The 21,252-nt window shown below is 47.6% G+C and overlaps 1 protein-coding gene across 4 annotated transcripts in view; it reads right to left on the bottom strand.

The window, feature by feature from the left end:
- The window catches only part of clmn (calmin), a 48,937-nt gene that overhangs the window by 2,938 nt on the left and 24,747 nt on the right, over window positions 1-21,252 (bottom strand). For 3 of the 4 annotated variants that reach the window (XM_021573888.2, XM_036954634.1, XM_036954633.1), the window contains exons 3-13: window positions 17,178-17,239; window positions 14,314-14,409; window positions 13,954-14,037; window positions 13,641-13,733; window positions 13,325-13,518; window positions 12,952-13,145; window positions 12,570-12,652; window positions 9,619-12,099; window positions 2,826-3,025; window positions 624-714; window positions 419-477 (exon numbers count right to left, since the gene is read on the bottom strand). In XM_021573888.2, coding sequence (XP_021429563.2) covers window positions 419-477; window positions 624-714; window positions 2,826-3,025; window positions 9,619-12,099; window positions 12,570-12,652; window positions 12,952-13,145; window positions 13,325-13,518; window positions 13,641-13,733; window positions 13,954-14,037; window positions 14,314-14,409; window positions 17,178-17,239 — 3,637 coding nt within the window. The remainder of the gene's footprint in view (window positions 1-418; window positions 478-623; window positions 715-2,825; window positions 3,026-9,618; window positions 12,100-12,569; window positions 12,653-12,951; window positions 13,146-13,324; window positions 13,519-13,640; window positions 13,734-13,953; window positions 14,038-14,313; window positions 14,410-17,177; window positions 17,240-21,252) is intronic. The other variant, XM_036954632.1, reaches the window with a different exon arrangement.

Genomic DNA, 21,252 nt, shown 5'->3' with positions numbered 1-21,252 from the left:
GTCAAAAGTAGTGTACTATAAAGGGAGATAGGGTGTCATTTAGGACACAGACTATCTGTATGGCATCTCCCTCCCCAGAGAGCTGTAGATGATGTAATGACGTAAATGTTTCACACAATTACAACACCAGCCAAGCTGTGCCCCATAGGAGTGATGGTATCAGTCGAATATTGTGTGTCTCTGATTCCCACGATGCCTCACCTCAACACTCATACAGGAGGGTTGTCATGGCAACTGCACGATAGCCCCACCCAGTGACTTACGCTCAGACAAGTGAGCAAGAGCACTCAGACAAGTGAGTAAGAGAGAAACGGTTTGTGCAACAAACCTCTGTTTGAACATAATAAGCTATAAATGTATAACAGTTATGCTGCACCCTGCCCTTTGGGGCTAGAGGCCTACTGACTCATATTCTTACCTGGTGTCAGACTTGGTACTGTGAGTTCGGCTGGATGCTCCATTCTTCTGATTGTCCTTCTACGGGACAGAGGGATATTACAATCCCAAAAACATGAGTGATGATGATAAAAGCACAGGTATTGTTTGTAGGCTCATCTTATGGTAAAATACTTACATAGGAAATAATTATAGTTCCTAAATATCTGAAATGTTTTGCAACAAACCTCATTAGAGCCAGCCACCTTCCTCTGGTGGAGTGGTGTAGAACACATAGAACACTGTTCATCTGTGGTTCCATCACTGTCAGCTTCCCTCCTGTTCAAAGAGAGAGAAAGAAAGAGAGACAGACAGACAGAGAGAGCGCTATATTTATGTTTCTACTAGATATAAAATGTACGAACACTATCATTCAGAACAAAGAAAACATCTTGTTAGCTATTATTTACACAGTGACTTACATACTGTTCATCTTACTCATTAAAGCAGAGAGAAGAAAGCCACTATTATTGCAATAAAACATTTCAGAATCAGTCATCATCAGCGTTGATTATATAATTGAATTACAGTGCATTCAGAAAGTATTCAGACCCCTTGACTTTTTCCACAGTTTGTTACGTTACAGTCTTATTCTAAAATGTATTAAATTATATTTCCTCGTCAATCTACACCCAATACCTCATAATGACAAAACAAAAACTGGTTTTTAGACATTATTGGAAAAAAACAGAAATATCTTACATAAGTATTCAGACCCTTTGCTATGAGACTTGAAATTGAGCACAGGTGCATCCTGCTTCCATTGATCATCCTTGAGATGTTTGTACAACTTGATTGGGGTCCATCTGTGGTAAATTCAATTGACTGGACATGATTTGGAAAGGCACACACCAGTTTATATAAGGTCCCACAGTTGACAGTGTATGTCAGAGCAAAAGCCAAAAGCCATGATGTCAAAGGAATTGTGTGTAGAGCTCCATGACAGGATTGTGTCAAGGCACAGATCTGGGGAAGAGTACCAAAACATGTCTGCAGCATTGAAGGTCCCCAAGAACACAGTGGCATCCATCATTCTAAAATGGTGAGCTATTGAGCTGGCCGTCCGGCCAAACTGAGCAATCGGGGGAGAAGGGCCTTGGTCAGCGAGGTGACCAAGAACCTGATGGTCACTCTGGCAGAGTTCCAGAGTGGAGCATCTGTGGAGATGGCGGGACCTTCCAGAAGGACAACCATCTCTGCAGCAATCAGGCCTTTATGGCAGAGTGGCCATACGGAAGACACTCTTCAGAAAAAGGCACATGACAGCCCGCTTGGAGTTTTCCAAAAGGCACCTAAAGACTCTCAGACCATGAAAAACAAGATTCTCTGGTCTGATGAAACCAAAATTGAACACTTTGGCCTGAATGCCAAGTGTCACGTCTGGAGAAAACCTGGCACCATCCCTACGGTGAAGCATGGTGGTGGCATCATCATGCAGGTTGGATGTTTTTAAGCGGTAGAGACTGGGAGACTAGTAAGGATCGAGGGAAAAATTAACGGAGCAAAGTACAGAGAGATCCTTGATGAAAACCTGCTGCAGAGCCCTCAGGACCTCAGACTGGGGTGAAGGTTCACCTTCCAACAGGACAATGACCCTAAGCACACAGCCAAGACAATGCAAGAGTGGTTTCGGGAAAAGTCTCTCAATGTCCTTGAGTGGCCCAGCCAGAGCCCGGACTCTGGAGAGACCTGAAATTAGCCGTGCAGGGACGCTCCCCATCCAACTTGACAGAGCTTGAGAGAATCTGCAGAGAAGAATGGGAGAAACTCCCAAAATAAAGGTGTCAAGTTCGTAGCGTCATACCCAAGAAGACTTGAGGCTGTAATCGCTGCCAAAGGCGCTTCAACAAAGTCTGAATACTTATGTACATTTGATATTTCCATTTTTATTTTTTACACATTTGCTAAAATGTCTAAAAAACTGTTTTTGCCTTGTCATTATGGGTTATTGTGTGTAGATGGATGAGGGGAAAAATGTTTTTTTATTCATTTCAGAATAAAGTAACAAAATGTGGAAAAAGTTTCCGAATGCACTGTATGTCATTATGTAATTTTAATTGCTTAGAGCTTCTTAATGTTAGTGGAGAGGAAATTAGTGACTAGCCAGATCTAATCAATGACTAGCCAGATCTAAACACATTTCATTGAGAAAATTGAAGGCATTTTGCTCTATCAAACTGGGAGGCCCAGTTCTGAAGTCATGTCTTTCGCTGCTTAACATTGCCCCAAAAAATAATGTTCTGTGCTGGGTTTCTCAAGCGGCGTCCCAAATGGTACCCGTTTCCCTATACAGTGCAGACCAGAGCCCATAGTAGTGCACTATAAAGGGCATAGGGTGCCATTTTGGACACAGCCCCAGCTGTACCAGGGACCTAAGAATAGTATCCTACCTCATGGTCTCATTGTTTTCTCTGGCAGCAGAGGCAGACTTCTCCTCATCAGTCCTGGTGAGATCACTGCTCTCAGCAGCTCTACGGTGGGTCTCCATCTCTGTCTCCACCACACCCCCATCTCCCTCCGTCTGCTCACCCAGCACGGAGCACCATTCCTGTGGGCCCGATAGCCTGGAGCCCCCTCTCACTTCAACCTCCTGGGTACACATGGAGGGGGAGACTACTTTAGAGTGTAAGGGGAAAGTGGAGGTTGTTGGATAGGATAATAGGGTATGAATGTAGTGGGTGTGGGGGTAAAGGGTTACTGGCTAGTCATCAGTGATGGGGGAAAATCGCTACAGTTACATATCACAATATTATTTTGGACAATATTATATAGCTACTTTGACTCTAAGTATTGATTTGTAAAAAAAAAAAAAAAAAAAAAAAATATATATATATATACACACACACACACACACACTACCGGTCCAACATTTTAGAACACCTACTCATTCAAGGGTTTTTCTTTATTTGTACTATTTTTTTTACATTATAGAATAATAGTCTAAGACATCAAAACTATGAAATAACATATGGAATCATGTCGTAACTTAAAAAAGTGTTGAAATGGTTTGGGATGAGTTGGACCGCAGAGTCAAGGAAAAGCAGCCAACAAGTGCTCAGCATATGTGGGAACTCCTTCAAGACTGCAAGCATTCCAGGTGAAGCTGGCTAAGAGAATACCAAAGCTGTCATCAAGGCATCATCAAGGCAATGAAGAATCTCAAATATTTTTGTTATGGTGCGTGAATGAGGACCCAAAAGCGAATTAACAAACAGAGTACTTTAATGACGAACATACGTGGGCTCAGATGGACAGGTAGATTCCGACAGGACAGGACAAGGTTGCAGCACACACGATGATAGTCTGGTTCAGGCATGAGACACACAAACAAACAAACAAGAATCCGACAAGGACAGGAGCAGAAACAGAGACAGATATAGGGACCTAATCAGAGGGAAAAAGGGAACAGGTGGGGAACGGGGTGACGAGGTAGTTAGGAGGAGACAGGGCACAGCTGGGGAAAAGAGGGGGGAGAAAAGGTAACATAACAACGACCAGCAGAGGGAGACAGGGTGAAGGGAAAGGACAGAGACAAGACAACATGACAGTACATGACAGTACCCCCCCACTCACCGAGCGCCTCCTGGCGCACTCGAGGAGGAAACCTGGCGGCAACGGAGGAAATCATCAATCAGCGCACGGTCCAGCACGTCCCGAGAGGGAACCCAACTCCTCTCCTCAGGACCGTACCCCTCCCAGTCAACTAGGTACTGATGACCACGGCCCCGAGGACGCATGTCCAAGATTTTACGGACCCTGTAGATAGGTGCGCCCTCGACAAGGATGGGGGGGGGGGGGGGAAGACGAGCGGGGGCGCGAAGAGCGGGCTTAACACAGGAGACATGGAAGACCGGGTGGACGCGACGAAGATATCGCGGAAGAAGAAGTCGCACTGCGACAGGATTAATGACCTGAGAGATACGGAATGGACCAATGAACCGCGGGGTCAACTTGCGAGAAGCCGTCTTAAGGGGAAGGTTCTGAGTGGAGAGCCAAACTCTCTGACCGCGACAATATCTAGGGCTCTTCGTTCTACGCTTATTAGCAGCTCTCACAGTCTGCGCCCTATAACGGCAAAGTGCAGACCTGACCCTCTTCCAGGTGCGCTCGCAACGTTGGACAAAAGCCTGAGCGGAGGGGACGCTGGACTCGGCGAACTGAGATGAGAACAACGGAGGCTGGTACCCGAGGCTACTCTGAAAAGGAGATAGCCCGGTCGCAGACGAAGGAAGCGAGTTGTGGGCGTATTCTGCCCAGGGGAGCTGTTCTGACCAAGACGCAGGGTTGCGAAAAGAAAGACTGCGTAAGATGCGACCAATAGTCTGATTGGCCCGTTCTGCTTGACCGTTAGACTGGGGGTGAAAGCCGGAAGAGAGACTGACGGAAGCCCCAATCAAACGGCAAAACTCCCTCCAAAATTGAGACGTGAATTGCGGACCTCTGTCCGAAACGACGTCTGACGGAAGGCCATGAATTCTGAAAACATTCTCGATGATGATTTGTGCCGTCTCTTTAGCAGAAGGAAGCTTAGCAAGGGGAATGAAATGAGCCGCCTTAGAGAACCTATCGACAACCGTAAGAATAACAGTCTTCCCCGCTGACGAAGGCAGTCCGGTGACAAAATCTAAGGCGATGTGAGACCACGGTCGAGAGGGAATAGGAAGCGGCCTGAGACGGCCGGCAGGAGGAGAGTTACCGGACTTAGTCTGCGCGCAGACCGAACAAGCAGCCACGAAACGACGCGTGTCATGCTCCCGGGTGGGCCACCAGAAACGCTGGCGAATGGAAGCAAGCGTACCCCGAACGCCAGGGTGGCCGGCTAACTTGGCAGAGTGAGCCCACTGAAGAACGGCCAGACGAGTAGGAACGGGAACGAAAAGAAGGTTCCTAGGACAAGCGCGCGGCGACGGAGTTTGAGTGAGTGCTTGCTTTACCTGCCTCTCAATTCCCCAGACAGTCAACCCGACAACACGCCCCTCAGGGAGAATCCCCTCGGGATCAGTGGAGGCTACTGAAGAACTGAAGAGACGAGACAAAGCATCAGGCTTGGTGTTCTTAGAGCCCGGACGATAAGAAATCACGAACTCGAAACGAGCGAAAAACAGCGCCCAACGCGCCTGACGCGCATTAAGTCGTTTGGCAGAACGGATGTACTCAAGGTTCCTATGGTCAGTCCAAACGACAAAAGGAACGGTCGCCCCCTCCAACCACTGTCGCCATTCGCCTAGGGCTAACCGGATGGCGAGCAGTTCGCGGTTACCCACATCATAGTTACGTTCCGACGGCGACAGGCGATGAGAAAAATACGCGCATGGGTGGACCTTGTCGTCAGAGAGGGAGCGCTGAGAAAGGATGGCTCCCACTCCCACCTCTGACGCGTCAACCTCGACAACGAACTGTCTAGAGACGTCAGGTGTAACAAGGATAGGAGCGGATGTAAAACGATTCTTGAGGAGATCAAAAGCTCCCTGGGCGGAAACGGACCACTTAAAGCACGTCTTGACAGAAGTAAGGGCTGTGAGAGGAGCTGCCACCTGACCGAAATTACGGATGAAACGACGATAGAAGTTCGCGAAGCCGAGAAAGCGCTGCAGCTCGACGCGTGACTTAGGGACGGGCCAATCAATGACAGCTTGGACCTTAGCGGGATCCATCTTAATGCCTTCAGCGGAAATAACAGAACCGAGAAATGTGACGGAGGAGGCATGAAAAGTGCACTTCTCAGCCTTCACGAAAAGACAATTCTCTAAAAGGCGCTGGAGGACACGTCGAACGTGCTGAACATGAACCTGGAGTGACGGTGAAAAAATCAGGATATCGTCAAGGTAAACGAAAACAAAGATGTTCAGCATGTCTCTCAGGACATCATTGACTAATGCCTGAAAGACAGCTGGAGCGTTAGCGAGGCCGAAAGGAAGAACCCGGTATTCAAAGTGCCCTAACGGAGTGTTAAACGCCGTCTTCCACTCGTCCCCCTCCCTGATGCGCACGAGATGGTAAGCGTTACGAAGGTCCAACTTAGTGAAAAACCTGGCTCCCTGCAGGATCTCGAAGGCTGAAGACATAAGAGGAAGCGGATAACGATTCTTCACTGTTATGTCATTCAGCCCTCGATAATCTATGCAGGGGCGCAGAGACCCGTCCTTCTTCTTGACAAAAAAAAACCCCGCTCCGGCGGGAGAGGAGGAGGGGACTATGGTACCGGCGTCAAGAGCTACAGACAAATAATCTTCGAGAGCCTTACGTTCGGGAGCCGACAGAGAGTATAGTCTACCCCGGGGGGGGGTGGTTCCCGGAAGGAGATCAATACTACAATCATACGACCGGTGTGGAGGAAGAGAGGTGGCCCTGGACCGACTGAACACCGTGCGCAGATCGTGATATTCCTCCGGCACCCCTGTCAAATCACCAGGCTCCTCCTGTGAAGAAGAGACAGAGGAAACAGGAGGGATAGCAGACATTAAACATTTCACATGACAAGAGACGTTCCAGGAGAGGATAGAATTACTAGACCAATTAATGGAAGGATTATGACAAACTAGCCAGGGATGGCCCAAAACAACAGGTGTAAAAGGTGAACGAAAAATTAAAAAAGAAATGGTTTCACTATGATTACCAGAAACAGTGAGGGTTAAAGGTAGCGTCTCACGCTGAATCCTGGGGAGAGGACTACCATCCAGGGCGAACAAGGCCGTGGGCTCCTTTAACTGTCTGAGAGGAATGTCATGTTCCCGAGCCCAGGTCTCGTCCATAAAACAGCCCTCCGCCCCAGAGTCTATTAAGGCACTGCAGGAAGCTGACGAACCGGTCCAGCGTAGATGGACCGACAAGGTAGTGCAGGATCTTGAAGGAGAGACAGGAGTAGTAGCGCTCACCAGTAGCCCTCCGCTTACTGACGAGCTCTGGCCTTTTACTGGACATGAAGTGGCAAAATGACCAGCGGAACCGCAATAGAGACAGAGGCGGTTGGTGATTCTCCGTTCCCTCTCCTTAGTCGAGATGCGGATACCTCCCAGCCGCATGGGCTCAGCACCCGAGCCGGCAGAGGAAGATGGTAGTGATGCGGAGAGGGAGGCGACGGAGAGCGCGAGCTCCTTTCCACGAGCTCGGTGACGAAGATCAACCCGTCGCTCAATGCGAATAGCGAGTTCAATCAAGGAATCCACGCTGGAAGGAACCTCCCGGGAGAGAATCTCATCCTTTACCTCTGCGCGGAAACCCTCCAGAAGACGAGCGAGCAAGGCCGGCTCGTTCCAGCCACTGGAGACAGCAAGAGTGTGAAACTCAATAGAGTAGTCTGTTATGGATCGATTGCCTTGACATAGGGAAGACAGGGCCCTGGAAGCCTCCTCCCCAAAAACAGATCGATCAAAAACCCGTATCATCTCCTCCTTAAAGTCTTGATACTGGTTAATACACTCAGCCCTTGCCTCCCAGATTGCCGTGCCCCACTCACGAGCCCGTCCAATAAGGAGAGATATGACGTAGGCGACACGAGCAGTGCTCCTGGAGTAAGTGTTGGGCTGGAGAGAAAACACAATATCACACTGGGTGAGGAACGAGCGGCATTCAGTGGGCTCCCCAGAGTAACACGGCGGGTTATTGATTCTGGGCTCCGGAGATTCGAAAGCCCTGGAAGTGGCCGGTGGATCGAGGCGGAGATGGTGAACCTGTTCTGTGAGGTTGGAGGCTTGGGTGGCCAGGGTCTCAACGGCATGTCGAGCAGCAGACAATTCCTGCTTGTGTCTGCCTAGCATCGCTCCCTGGATCTCGACGGCTGAGTGGAGAGGATCCGAAGTCGCTGGGTCCATTCTTGGTCGGATTCTTCTGTTATGGTGCGTGAATGAGGACCCAAAAGCGAATTAACAAACAGAGTACTTTAATGACGAACATACGTGGGCTCAGATGGACAGGTAGATTCCGACAGGACAGGACAAGGTTGCAGCACACACGATGATAGTCTGGTTCAGGCATGAGACACACAAACAAACAAACAAGAATCCGACAAGGACAGGAGCAGAAACAGAGACAGATATAGGGACCTAATCAGAGGGAAAAAGGGAACAGGTGGGGAACGGGGTGACGAGGTAGTTAGGAGGAGACAGGGCACAGCTGGGGAAAAGAGGGGGGAGAAAAGGTAACATAACAACGACCAGCAGAGGGAGACAGGGTGAAGGGAAAGGACAGAGACAAGACAACATGACAGTACATGACAATTTTGATTTATTTGACACTTTTTGGTTGCTACAAGATCCAATGTGTGTTATTTCATAGTTTTGATGTCTTCACTGTTATAGAAAATAGTGAAAATAAAGAAAAACCCTTGAATGAGTAGGTGTTCTAAAACTTTTGACCGTTAGTGTATAAATATGTATATGTATGTTTTTGTTTGTTTCTTTGTTTTTGCTAGGTAGCATTAGCTAACGCTGGTCGGGTGTGCCTGTGCCAAAACTCAAATATTTTTCATCCTATAGCTTGTTCTTCATCTTCTTTTTAAATAGTGAGCCAACATGTTTTCATGACTTTTATTTCCATAACTGATCAAAACTAATTTATCATGCTCCCTCCTGTCTCTGCAGAAGACAGATAGTGAGAAATACCTATAGAATCGTGAGAATCGCAATACATATCACAACGGCACCTAAGTATTGCGATAATATTGAATCATGACATCCCTTTCAATTCCCAGCCTTAGGAGTCATATAGAGTAGAATAAAGCACTTGATAAAAAATATCACTCTTTCTTTTTAACTGTCTTGAACAGTAGCTCCAATGTCCCTCCTTTAAATCATGGGGTAACGTTCTCATGATTGATTCATGATTCATGGTTGGTCAACAGCTTATGAAATGACTGCCAAATCAGACTTGGTATGCAGAACATCTAGCACACCAAAACAACGCATATATTATCAGACGCCCAGACAGACACGTCAGATAGAACCAGAGAAAAGGATGAAAGATAATATAACACATGCAGACAGATTATTGCACGTAATGAGACAGTGACATTGTCCTATGTGTATGTGTGAAATGTCACGTCACTCTGATGTTGTCTGGTGTTGTTTGGATCACCTTGTACACACACACACACACACACACACACATACGCATGCAGGAGGCGCGCATACATGCACACACACACATACGCAGATCTGTCCTTGTTGTCCATACATACTGGCTTACCTTATCATACTTCTTCATTGTTGACTCCTCTCTGAGAGCTTCTTGATCCAGTTGGCTTTTTATGTGCGAGTCTGGACTGCTGTGTGCGTGTGTCTCTGTATGAGTCTCTGCCTGGCTGTGTGTGTGCGAGTCTGTGTGTGTCTCTGGTTCTGGTTCTGAGGACGGTGCTGGTTGTAGCGCTGCAACACTAAAGGTTGAGGGCCAGGTCTCTACTGACTTGCTGAAGGAAGAGGACCACGGCGAGGTCTCCACGTCCTTCTCTGGTTCCTCTACAGGACCACAGTCATCTGTATCCGGGTAGAACAGGTCCATTGGTTCCAGAGTCTCACTCAATGTCATTGTCTGATCAAGGGCCCCACTCATGTCAGCTTGGAACAAGTCCATTGGTTCACTTTCAGGCTTCTCCATTGCACTGCTCCTCTCACTGTCTGTATAGGCCACATTGACACTCTTGGTTTCACTCTTTTCTGTGTCTGACATTTTGTCCCCTGTCTCTTCAACAGTAGAGGCCTCTGTCTCACTATGACTGCCCTCAGTATGATCCTCTGCATCCTTTTCTATGTCTCTCTCTTGACCAGGCGGTAGGGATAAAGACTGATTCTTGGTGTGTGTGTCTGAGGGAGGAGAACAAGGAACCGGCCCAGTGAGGACCAGTGCAGGGTTAGGCTCCACGAAGGCCTCAGTGACATGGGAGATGGGGACATCATAGTGGGGGTAGTACACCATGTCCAAGGGGATAATGGACACTGGTGTGCCCTGATGGGGGACCTCCACTACTGTCTCTCTGTTGTCTGTTGCTCCAGACCCAGTAGCATCCACCCTGTCATGGCCATTTTTTGCCTCTCTCTTCTTCTCAGGAACTACAACATTCACATTAGCATCTCCACCACAAGGGGCTATCTCGCTCTTTTCAACCAAGCCACCTCCAGGGGGCTCACACAGGTCTGGGTCTTCATCCCCAACCTCTGCCTCTCTCTCTGGGCTCTGGGTCCTATCCTCTCTGTCTGCTGCTGGGAGTGTGGAGCTCTGCCGATTGTCTGTGCAAGACAGAGATTCCGGGTCTTTTTGCCCAGTATGGCTCTCCTCTTCTGGTTCTGAGGATCCCACCTGGATGGTCCGAGTCTGGTCCATCTCCATATACGGTTGTGACTGCTCTGTGACCTCATCCGCCTGAGTCGTAGTGTTCTCCTGTAACTCTATGTGGCCGTTCAGAACGTCCTTTATCTTCTTTTGTGTTTCTGACTCTTTTGTGACCTGCTTGTGCCTTTCCTCTGCTTGACCCTCTGCTTTATCAGAACGTTCCATAGCTAACCCCTCCTCTGGGTTTCCAGCCTTTCTGGAATCTGTAGATGATTCCACTGTTTCCTTCTTGGCACATTCTGATGCTCTGTCTGTCCTCTCCAGGACACTGTCCTGCTGATTTGGCTTTTCATGCAGGTCAGGGGTCTCCTGCTGTGAATGGCTGGTGTGCTTGTGTTGAGGAGAACACACAGCTCCACCTATCTCACCCTCACACACACACACACTCTCACCCTCACACACCCTCTCCCTTTTCTGGTCAGAGTCAGTCTGCTGAGGCTTGTCAGAGAACTCTAAAGATGGCCGCCCCTGCTCCTTGTTGACGCCATTACTCTGACGTGTATTTGTGTCTATTCCTTCTGAGTCACTTTCTGTTCTCCCTGTTATGTTCTTTCCTTCTCTTTGATCAGGCTTCTGCTTGGCTGCCTTGTCCTCACTCAGTTCCAGAATGTAGCTATACGCCTCCTCCTCGTCTTCCTTCTCTTTCTTCTCCCTTCCCTCCCAATCCTCTTCTAGTTGTGTATTGGCCCTGTACTGTGTGCTCTCCACTGAGCTAAAAGAGTAGTTCCCCTCGTCGATAAACAGCTCCGGCATCACTTCCTGTTCCTCATCCTGAGGCTTTCCTGCCTTTGGCCCCATAACCGACGGCAACGGATCCTCCAGATCAGGTGTGACCCCATGGGGTGTGGAGGGAGCGATGTCCCAGGATACCCCGCTGTCACATAGTGACCCATCGCTACGGCTCTCCACAGACCTGTCTGGCGTCACTGCCTCGCTCGGCAGGCGCTCCCAACAGGAGTCTGGCGAACCGATCACAGAGTCACTGATCGGGGAGTCACAGGACACAGAGCCGATGACGGAGTTGACAAATGAGGGCTGCGGAGAGCTGGAAGTGGAGACGGTGAAGACAGGGCTGGGTGTGGTCCCTACCGTCGGGCCTTCGTTGACTGGGGAGCGCTCCACCACGGGCGGTGATATGGGGGACTTGAGCTCCTCGGAGATAGAGGAGATTAAGATTTTGGGCGGGTGCTGGACTAAGTCTCTCCGGACCACAAAGGGCCTCTCTCGGTCACGACTCCGGTGAACGCCATTCCTCAGGTCGTGGGAGGAGTCGTTGACACGACAGCTGAGTCTACCTGACGACACACTCCTCTGTATCACATCAGATACATTCTCCTGGGGCTGAGAGAGAGAAAGAGTGGTTTGTGTATCTAGTGCAGGGGTGTCAAATAACTAGCCCATGAGCCAAATAAAAAAAAAATACGATCTTAATCAATATTGAAATGACTAAAACCAAATCAAAGCTGTGTAGAAATCATAATAGACCGACATTTATAGTCTCTTCACTCTGTCCGGCCTGCTAATAGCCATTGAAACGAAAGCTACACAATCAGGGAAACGAAAAGCGAAGGATAAAGGAACATTTTGGGGAAATATAATACATTTTAAGGGCGTCCCTCCAGACCTCGGTGAAGACCGAATGCGGCCCGCGGGGTAACATTTGTTTGACACCCCTGATCTAGTGGTTTGTATAAACTACTGTATATATCATATATTGATCATGAGATAAATATTATGCAGCCAAATGGCACCGCATTCCCTATATAATGCACTAGTTTTGACCTGAGCCCTTGGGATGCAGTCTCTCTCACCTCTTCCATCCCGGGGAAGTGCTCCAGGAACTGGGACACGTAGGTCATTATGGACTGCTCATCTGGAGGGTTAATGGTCACGTCTGTGGAGATGGAAATGCGGGAATGATAACAGAGGGACTTAAGATCGACTAGTGGTAAATCTTCTAATACACTCTGATTGTACAGCCTAATTGTAGCCCATTCCCAGATCTCTTTATGCTGTCTTGTCAACTGCTATGGCCGTTGTCATGTCAACTATTTTGGCAAGACAACGTCCATAGCAGTTGGCTATACAGCCCTAACAGATCTGGGATCAGGCTGGCATAATTGCCCCTTGTGGCAATGAATAAAGTCTCAATTCATTGAATTGGTTTGAATTGAACTGAATTGAATAATTTACCCTCTGGTTCCAGTAGTCTGGGTATGCCCAGGCTATAGTGGGCTGTCCTGAAGGCATCCTCTAGGTTCTCCCTGGCTGTCCTCAGCAGAGCTCTCCTCATGTCCACCAGGCTGGGGTCAATAGACTTGATGACGGCCAGGAAGGCCAGCCCACTGGTCCAGCTCTTCCCAAAGTCCTGCACCGCCACACCATACCTGACAAGACAAGACTCGGCAAGTCAGCAACATCTAACACTTGAACATGATTGCAGTCAAACTTTCAAACTTGTGTGTATGTAGTACAGAATTTTCACAGGTTCATCAAATACCATATCCTATTTGTGAGTTTGTCTCTTATGAATTTGACATATGATTGCTGTCCAATCACAACTCACTTCCTGGTGCGTCTCTGGACCCACTGCAGGAGCGTCTTGATGGCTTTCCCATGATCCCTCATGGCGATGGAGCGTGGCCTATCATCGGAGGGCGTGCTGGAGTGGGAGGTGTCGGAGTCGGAGCTGGTGGGGAGCGAAGAGAGGCTGGAGGACGAGGGGAACTGGCTCTTAATGTTCCCTGTCAGCTCCTTGATCTGAGAGAAGGAGGAAGGCACTTACTCGGCACTTATTTCATTACTTAATATCAGAGAGAGAGAGGGCGGTGGGGGGGGGGAGGGAGGAGAGAGAAGAAAGAGACAGTATAGAGAGATTTTACCTGGAAAAACAGGATAATATTCCAGATGAGTCCGAGAACGATGGAAGAGTTGCCATCGGCGACATCTGCAGCGTCAATACTGACCAGCTTCACCTGTGCAGGTAATCACACCCAGGTAAACAATCCAACCAATCAACAGGCTATTTAGACAGTGGTGTGCTGGTGCTCCTCCCAATATGAAAAAAAATACTTCAGCTATAAATATCATTGAAGGGAATAAAGCTGAACCTTCATCTATAATTTCAGGATGTTTATTAGACACTTCCCTAAATAGGTGATTGGTGATTCATTGGTGATTGGTTGTAATACTCACATTTCTTTCCTCTAGGAAGGTGAGGACCTTTGCGATGTTGTTCAGTCTGAAGATACGATGTGAGGACTGTTTCCACCCATGAAGCTGGAGGAGGACACCGACCATACAATAAACAGCTGGGTGAATTGTTAGCCACCAAAATCGAACTCAAACACAATCTTTAACACATAACTTCTCCATATCTAGCATAGCCATGGGCTGCCTCCCAAATGGCACACTATCCCTTACATTGTGCACTACTTTTGACCAGGGCCTATAGGGAATAGGGTGTCATTTGTGACACAAGCGAATTAATCAACAAAGCCTCACTAACATCTGAATACTGTGTGGATGGCGTAATATTGTTGGTGGAAATCTCACCAGCTTGCATCCGGACAGTTCCTCCAGCAAGGCCATGAGTATTCTTCCATCCTGGATATCTCTGAACAGGTCGTTTACCTCCATCGGAGGAGTGCACTGAAGACAGGAGGAGAGGAGAGTTAATCTTTCAACAGACCTGATGATGTTAAAAACACATTTCAGTCTTCCTTTGATGATGCTATTGCGCTGCAACCGCTAAAAGTGGGTGTGTCTGATGTCTGACTTAAGTGCACATGTAGCATAAGCAGTGGAGTAAAACGACAGTGGAGTAAAACGACATTTCTCTGGTGTTGGTTTTATGCTGGCTGGTAGGACTGCCAATAACTGTCAAAGATGGATCTTATCAGTATAATGAGCAGTCCGTCAAAACAGCTATTAAGTAATAGCTATCGAACCGAACCATGCATGAACCAATCTCTCTACGTCTGAACGCTTACTTGAGAGAGGGAGTGAGCAAAACTTTCCATCGAAACCCAGCGGACAAATGTATGATTGTCGATTAGTGGGTCAGAGATTTGATGTAACGCCAGACAGTGTGTCAGAGAAGAGAGGTTCATTGTGTGAGAGAAACAAAGACTTAATCACTATTTGGACCTTCTCTCTCTCAGTCAGCCTCATGGCTCTGCTCTGTTATCATCTCATCTCTCTGTCGCCTGAAACCTTAGAAGCACAAAACAGCCTTGCCAATGCAAACAATGGTGTAAGGCTAGAGTAGTGAAACTCACTGAATGACTAATGGCAGAGGTGTGTGTGTGTGTGTGTGTGTGTGTGTGTGTGTGTGTGTGTGTGTGTGTGTGTGTGTGTGTGTGTGTGTGTGTGTGTGTGTGTGACTTTGTGAGCAAGAAAGAGCAGAGGAGGTGGGGGTGAAGGGAGGGAAAGATAAAAAAAATATGTAAACAATTTGTAAGCACAAGTGTATGTGTGCTTGAGAGTGGAGGGAACACAGAACGGCTGAGGGTAAGTGTGGGTTAGCAGACAAAGAGAACGTATGTGGGGGCCTTTTCACCATAGTTCCTTGGTAATTTGTTCAGGAATGCTATTCAAGTAAATAAAGCAGTTCTTCAAATTACACAATGCAATCTGAGAAGAAAGGAGGGGGAAAAAAGTACAAAAAAGGCCTATGGCGATTATTCCATGCCAGCATGTCCCAAAAATATTTTTGCATCTCAGATTGTTCTGGCAATTCTCACATAAAAACTTAATTGGGAGAAAGGATGTTTGATATGCTAATTACTTTTGTAACAAACCATTTTTTATCCCGATAAAAGGAGCCATGTTTGGCACTCTTCAGACCTATAAGACCCAATAATCAGGGAACCGTACATGATACAGACAACACCTTAGGGTCATTATACTCCTAATACTGTGCTATAAAATATGGAGTATCGCTACATTCTGAAATACAATTTAACACGTTAATTTATTCAACATTAAAACTATTAATATTATTATCTCAAAAGTACCCTTTTTGATTTTGTTCATTTTTAAACATATTATTTTAAACAATATACTCTACACGTACGTCAAATTTACAGAGTGGGCTCTCTCCTACTTTTAAAGTCATGAGCAATTTTATGAGCGCCACCAAAACAGTGAATGGGAAAATGGATTTAAAGGGAACTCCCTCTGCTGGTGATTTGCTGAATGTGCAATCCTACAGGAGGGTTGTGATTGGTTAATGATCTATAATGTCAATTTGTATGTATAAAATGTATCATTTCTTCACAGTACCAGAGAACCCACTCTGGAAATCTGATGTCTTTAAAGAGTATATTGTTCCAAATAATATGTCTAAAAATAAATAAGAATTTGTTCTTAACTGACTTGCGTAGATAAAAAAATATATATATTATATGGTTCAATCAAGCCAAATGTCAACAAACCTTTTCCGTCGTCAGTGCAGTTTCACGACAAATTGGACAAAATCATAGCATGTTGCCATGCAAAATGTCAGAATTGCCTCCGCAAAATCCTGGAGGGACTGATAATGACACCAAGATGTTGTCTGTGCCATGTACGGTTCACGGATCATAGGGTCTTACAGGAGGCATGTATAGGTCTAAAAAGGACCTATAGAAATTGCCACTTTCATCACAATTTTCCCAAAAATACAAAATGTAATAAAAATGTTCAACGTCCTTCCTCCCAATGAAGATTTTAATGTGAATTGCCAGACAAATCTGTGATACCAGAACTATTTTTGGGCCATGCTGGCATGGAATCGCCCTATTACATCTAATCTAGCACTATTTGCATATACAGTCTGCTCCACTATTCCCTATATAGTGCACTACTTTTGACCAAAGCCCTATGGGCACTATATAAGAAAAAGGGTGCAATTTGAGATGCAGTCCCACAGTACCACCTGTACATCATTAAGTAGAAGTAAATCTACTCTAGGGCAGACTACTACAGCATCTACACATTCTATCAGATTAGCATTTACCGACAAATTCATTTTTTACACGGTCTCTCTCTGCATTAGCAGTCTCCATTTATCATTTATAGGGTAGAGGGAGAGGCTACAACTCAGTTTGTGTGAGGGACAGACTCAAAGTGTTGTCAGAAAAAGGGCAATAAAATTGAAATGAGATGCTTCGGAAACGTAAAATAACCCAGGTTTAGGAATAAGTCTATACATACTCTAGTTGGTGGTGTTGGGTAAGATACGCTTATTTTGAGGGATGGATTTTTTGGGGGGGGAACTGTAGCAGGGTTTGGGTCAATTCCATTTCAATTCAGTCAATTCAGGAAGTAAAAAAAAAAATAATAATAATAATTCTCATAGAGCTCTGAGGAAAATAGGATTTTCATTTTCAATTAAAATGGAATTGACACAAACCCTGATCTGTAGACTGACTTACCTTCTCTAAATGCAGATTCATCCATCGTGTGAACGTTCTCTTCTGAACGACCTCTCTTTCAACTGCAAGAGAAAAGCAACAGAAACACAGAGGAGGATGTGAATATGGTGGCTGTGAATATAAGATGGGAATACAGAGAAGAGACCAGCAGCATCAATACTGACTCATGTAAGACAACAGCCTCATCTACTACCAGGTAGCATCCCAAATAGCCCCGTTCCCTATATAGTGCGCTACTTTTGACCAGGGTCCATAGGGCTTTGGTCAAAAGTAGTGTACTACATAGGGAATAGGTTGCCATTTGTGACACACTCCAGTCGTTAATCAGCAAGACCTCTACCCTGCAGTCATGACCTGTCAACACACCATAGCAACAAGGTGGTGCACTTAGCGTGCAAACACACACATGCAACCCTCGCATGTGAACCTTTGCATGAACATACAACATCACACATGCTCACACACACACACCAATTTATAGCCAATCATATTATATTTCACCTTTATTTAACCAGGTAGGTAAGTTGAGAACAAGTTCTCATTTACAATTGCGACCTGGCCAAGATAAAGCAAAGCAGTTTGACACATACAACGACACAGAGTTACACATGGAGTAAAACAAACATACAGTCCATAACACAGTATAAACAAGTCTATATACGATGTGATATATTGTATTGATTTCCATACACAATACGGTGAAGCTAGTTGGTGAATCATGGTCATATCTTGCATGCTCACTCCTTGGCTATTTTTAAAAACCTCAACCTGTGTGTCGTTGTGCATTAAATGTCTCACTGGAGTACCATCCAACAACCTCATGAATATCTTTCCTCATTTCCTAGCCAGAGGAGTGTGATTCTATGGCTATTTCTCTTAGTGGATTGAAACTTTGGTACTAGGATGTAAATACGCAGACTTAACACCCAGAGTTGTCTGTATTGCGAAACTGCCGATCATTATGTGTCTACCTGTCCATTAAAAGGACTAGGCTCATCAGTAGGTACGAGTACTCTGGTGTAACATACAGATAATTTTTCTTACTCGCACCCCTCTCGCACCCCTCTCCATGCCATCCTGCTGTGGGGCAACCAATCAAAATCTCTCTGGGTTTTTGCCTCTGGGGCCGACGAGAGTTTCATGGATGCCACCCTGGTGTCTGAGCTGGGCATCCCCACTCAGCCCCTCTCCATTCCCATGGACGTTAGAGCACCGAATGTGCGCTCTATAGGCAGGGTCACCCACAATACCACTCCTATCCACCCGTGTGTGTCTGGGAACCACAGTGAGTCTATACAGTTTATGCTCATCAAGTCTCTTCAGGTTTCCATGGTATTGGGGTTTTCTTGGCTCCAGTGCCACAACTCCTTATCAACTGGACTGCTGGTACTATCATGGGCTGGAGCCCGTTCTGCTATGCCCATTGCCTGAAGTCTGCGGAGTACCAGGACCTCCGGGAGGTTTTCAGCAAGGCCCGGGCCACTTCGCTTCCTCTGCATCGACCCTATGACTGCGGGATCGACCTTCTCCTGGACACTACACCACCCTGGGGACGCCTGTATTCACTGTCAGGTCTGGAGACCAAGGTTATGGAGACGTACATCGAGGACTCCCTGGCTGCAGGGGTTATCCGTCCTTCTGCCTCCCCGCCGACGAAGGGTTCTTCTTTGTGGAGAAGAAGGACAAAACCATGCGCCCGTGCATCGACTACAGGGGCCTCAATGACATCACGGTTAAGAACCGCTACCCGCTACCACTCATCGCCTCGGCTTTCGAGCCGCTCCAGGGGGCCACTACCTCTCTAAGTTGGACCTCTGGAACGTCCACCACCTGGTACGGATACGGGAAGGTGAAAAGAGGAAGACAGCCTCCAACACTGCTAGAGGACACTATGAATACCTGGTGACGCCATTCGGTCTGATCAATGCTCCACAATCTCCTTCATTGGTTACATCATAGCTGCTGGGAATGTGAAGATGGATCCCGGAAAGGTAAGAGGTGGTAAGGTGGTGGATTAGCCTCAACCCACATCCAGAGTGCAGCTGCAACGCTTCTTAGGGTTTGCCCATTTCTATCGACGTTTTATCCGGGGTTATAGCACCCTGGCTTTCCCCCTGTCAGTACTCACCTCACCAGCTGCTGACCGGGTGTTCCTGGACCTTAAGCACCGCTTCACCATGGCTCCCATATTGATCCACCCGGACCCATCCAGTCAGTTTGTGGGGGAGGTAGACGCGTCGGATGTCGGAATGGGAGCCATCCTGTCCCAGGGCTCTGCCCTGGACCTTAAGCTGCATCCCTGCACCTTCTCTTCCCATCGTCTTAACGGAGAGGAATCATGATGTGGGGAATCGAGAACTACTTGCAGTGAAGATGGCATTGGAGGAGTGGAGACACTGGTTAGAGGGGGCGGAACTTCCATATATAATGTGGACGGATCACAGGAACCTGTAATATCTCCGCACCGCCAAGCGGCTCAACTCCAGGCAAGCTCAATGGGCCCTGTTGTTCACCTGGTTCAACTTCACCATCTCCTACCGCCCAGGGTCTAAGAATGTTAAGCCAGACACGCTTTCACGCTGCTATAGCCCTACATCTACACCCTCGGACCCCGAAACCATCCTTCCGACGTCGTGCCTGGTGGCTACACTCGTCTGGGGTATAGAACCAGATGTTTGTCCCAGACACTGCTTGTACTGTCTGCAGTCAGAACAAGACTCCTCGGCAAGCTCCGGCTTTCCTCCTTCAACCTCTTCCTGTCCCTCACCTGCCCTGAACACATATATCCCTGGATTTCATCACTGGTGTCCCTTCAACTGATGGCAACATCACTATCCTCACAGTGGTGGACAGGTTTCATTCCCCTCCCCAAGCTACCTTCTGCCAAGGAGCTCTTAGTGCAGCACGTCTTCCGGATCCATGGACTTCCGGTGGAAATGGTCTTTGACCAGGGTCCTCAGTTTTCGTCCCGGTTCTGGAAGGCATTCTGCACACTCATTGGGTCGTTGGCCAGTCTGTCCTCCAGGTTTCATCACCCACACAGCAATTTGTGTGGGTGGAGTATGCCCGGAACACCCTTCCCTGCTCGACCACTGGGCTCTCAACCCACGGAGCACTCGAAGGGCATCAGCCCCCACTCTACCCAGAGATAAAGGAAAAGGTCAACATACCCTAGACCCAGATGTTTGTCTGCCGCTGTCGGCGTACCTGGAAGAGAGCTTGGTCCGCTCTTCTCAAGACCACCTCCAGGTATCTTTGACAGGCGGACTGCCATCGGACGCCGGCTCCCTGCTATTGTCTTGGGCAGAGGGTATGGCTGTCCACTCAGGATCTGCCCCTCGGGGTACAGTCCCACAAACTTTCCCCTCATTTTATCGGACCTTTCCCCATCGCCAAGATCCTTAGCCCCTCTGCTGTTTGCCCCGCACCCTCTGTATACATCCCACGTTTTATGTATCAAGGATTAAACCTCTGTCTCACAGTCTTCTGTCTCCACTTTCCAGGCCCACCCCTTCCCCCCGTCTCATCGATGGCCATCCGGCATACACGGTGAGGTGTCTCCTGAGTGTTCGACCTCGGGGCAGGGGATCCCATGTTTGATTGGGAGGGTTATGGTCCAGAGGAGAGGTGCTCGATCCCCGCTAGGAACATCCTGGACCCAGCCCTCATCGCTGAATTCCACCGCCGGCACCCTGGTCAACCAGGTACGTGCCCTGGTAGGACGCCAGGTAGCATTCCCAGAGGGGGGGGTAATGTCACACCCTGATCTGTTTCACCTGTCTTGTGCTTGTCTCCACCCCTCTCCATTTCCCAATTATCCCCTGTGCACTTATACCTGTGTTTTCTGTTTGTCTGTTGCCAGTTTGTCTTTTTTTTCCCATACTCATGTTTCTCGTTAGTTCCTGTTTAACCAGTTCCCGCATTTGTTGACCATTCTGCCTTCCCTGACCCAGAGCCTGCCTGCCGTTCTGTACCTCTTGACACTGCCCTGGATTACTGACCCCTGCCTGCCCTGACCCTGAGCCTGCCCGCCATTCTGTACTTTACGGACTCTGCCCTGGATTACTGACTATTG

The sequence above is a fragment of the Oncorhynchus mykiss genome, chromosome 19, assembly GCF_013265735.2.
Source record: "Oncorhynchus mykiss isolate Arlee chromosome 19, USDA_OmykA_1.1, whole genome shotgun sequence".
NCBI lineage: Eukaryota > Metazoa > Chordata > Actinopteri > Salmoniformes > Salmonidae > Oncorhynchus > Oncorhynchus mykiss.
Note: the sequence above shows the minus strand (reverse complement) of the source record. Positions and strands in the feature narration are given on the sequence as shown.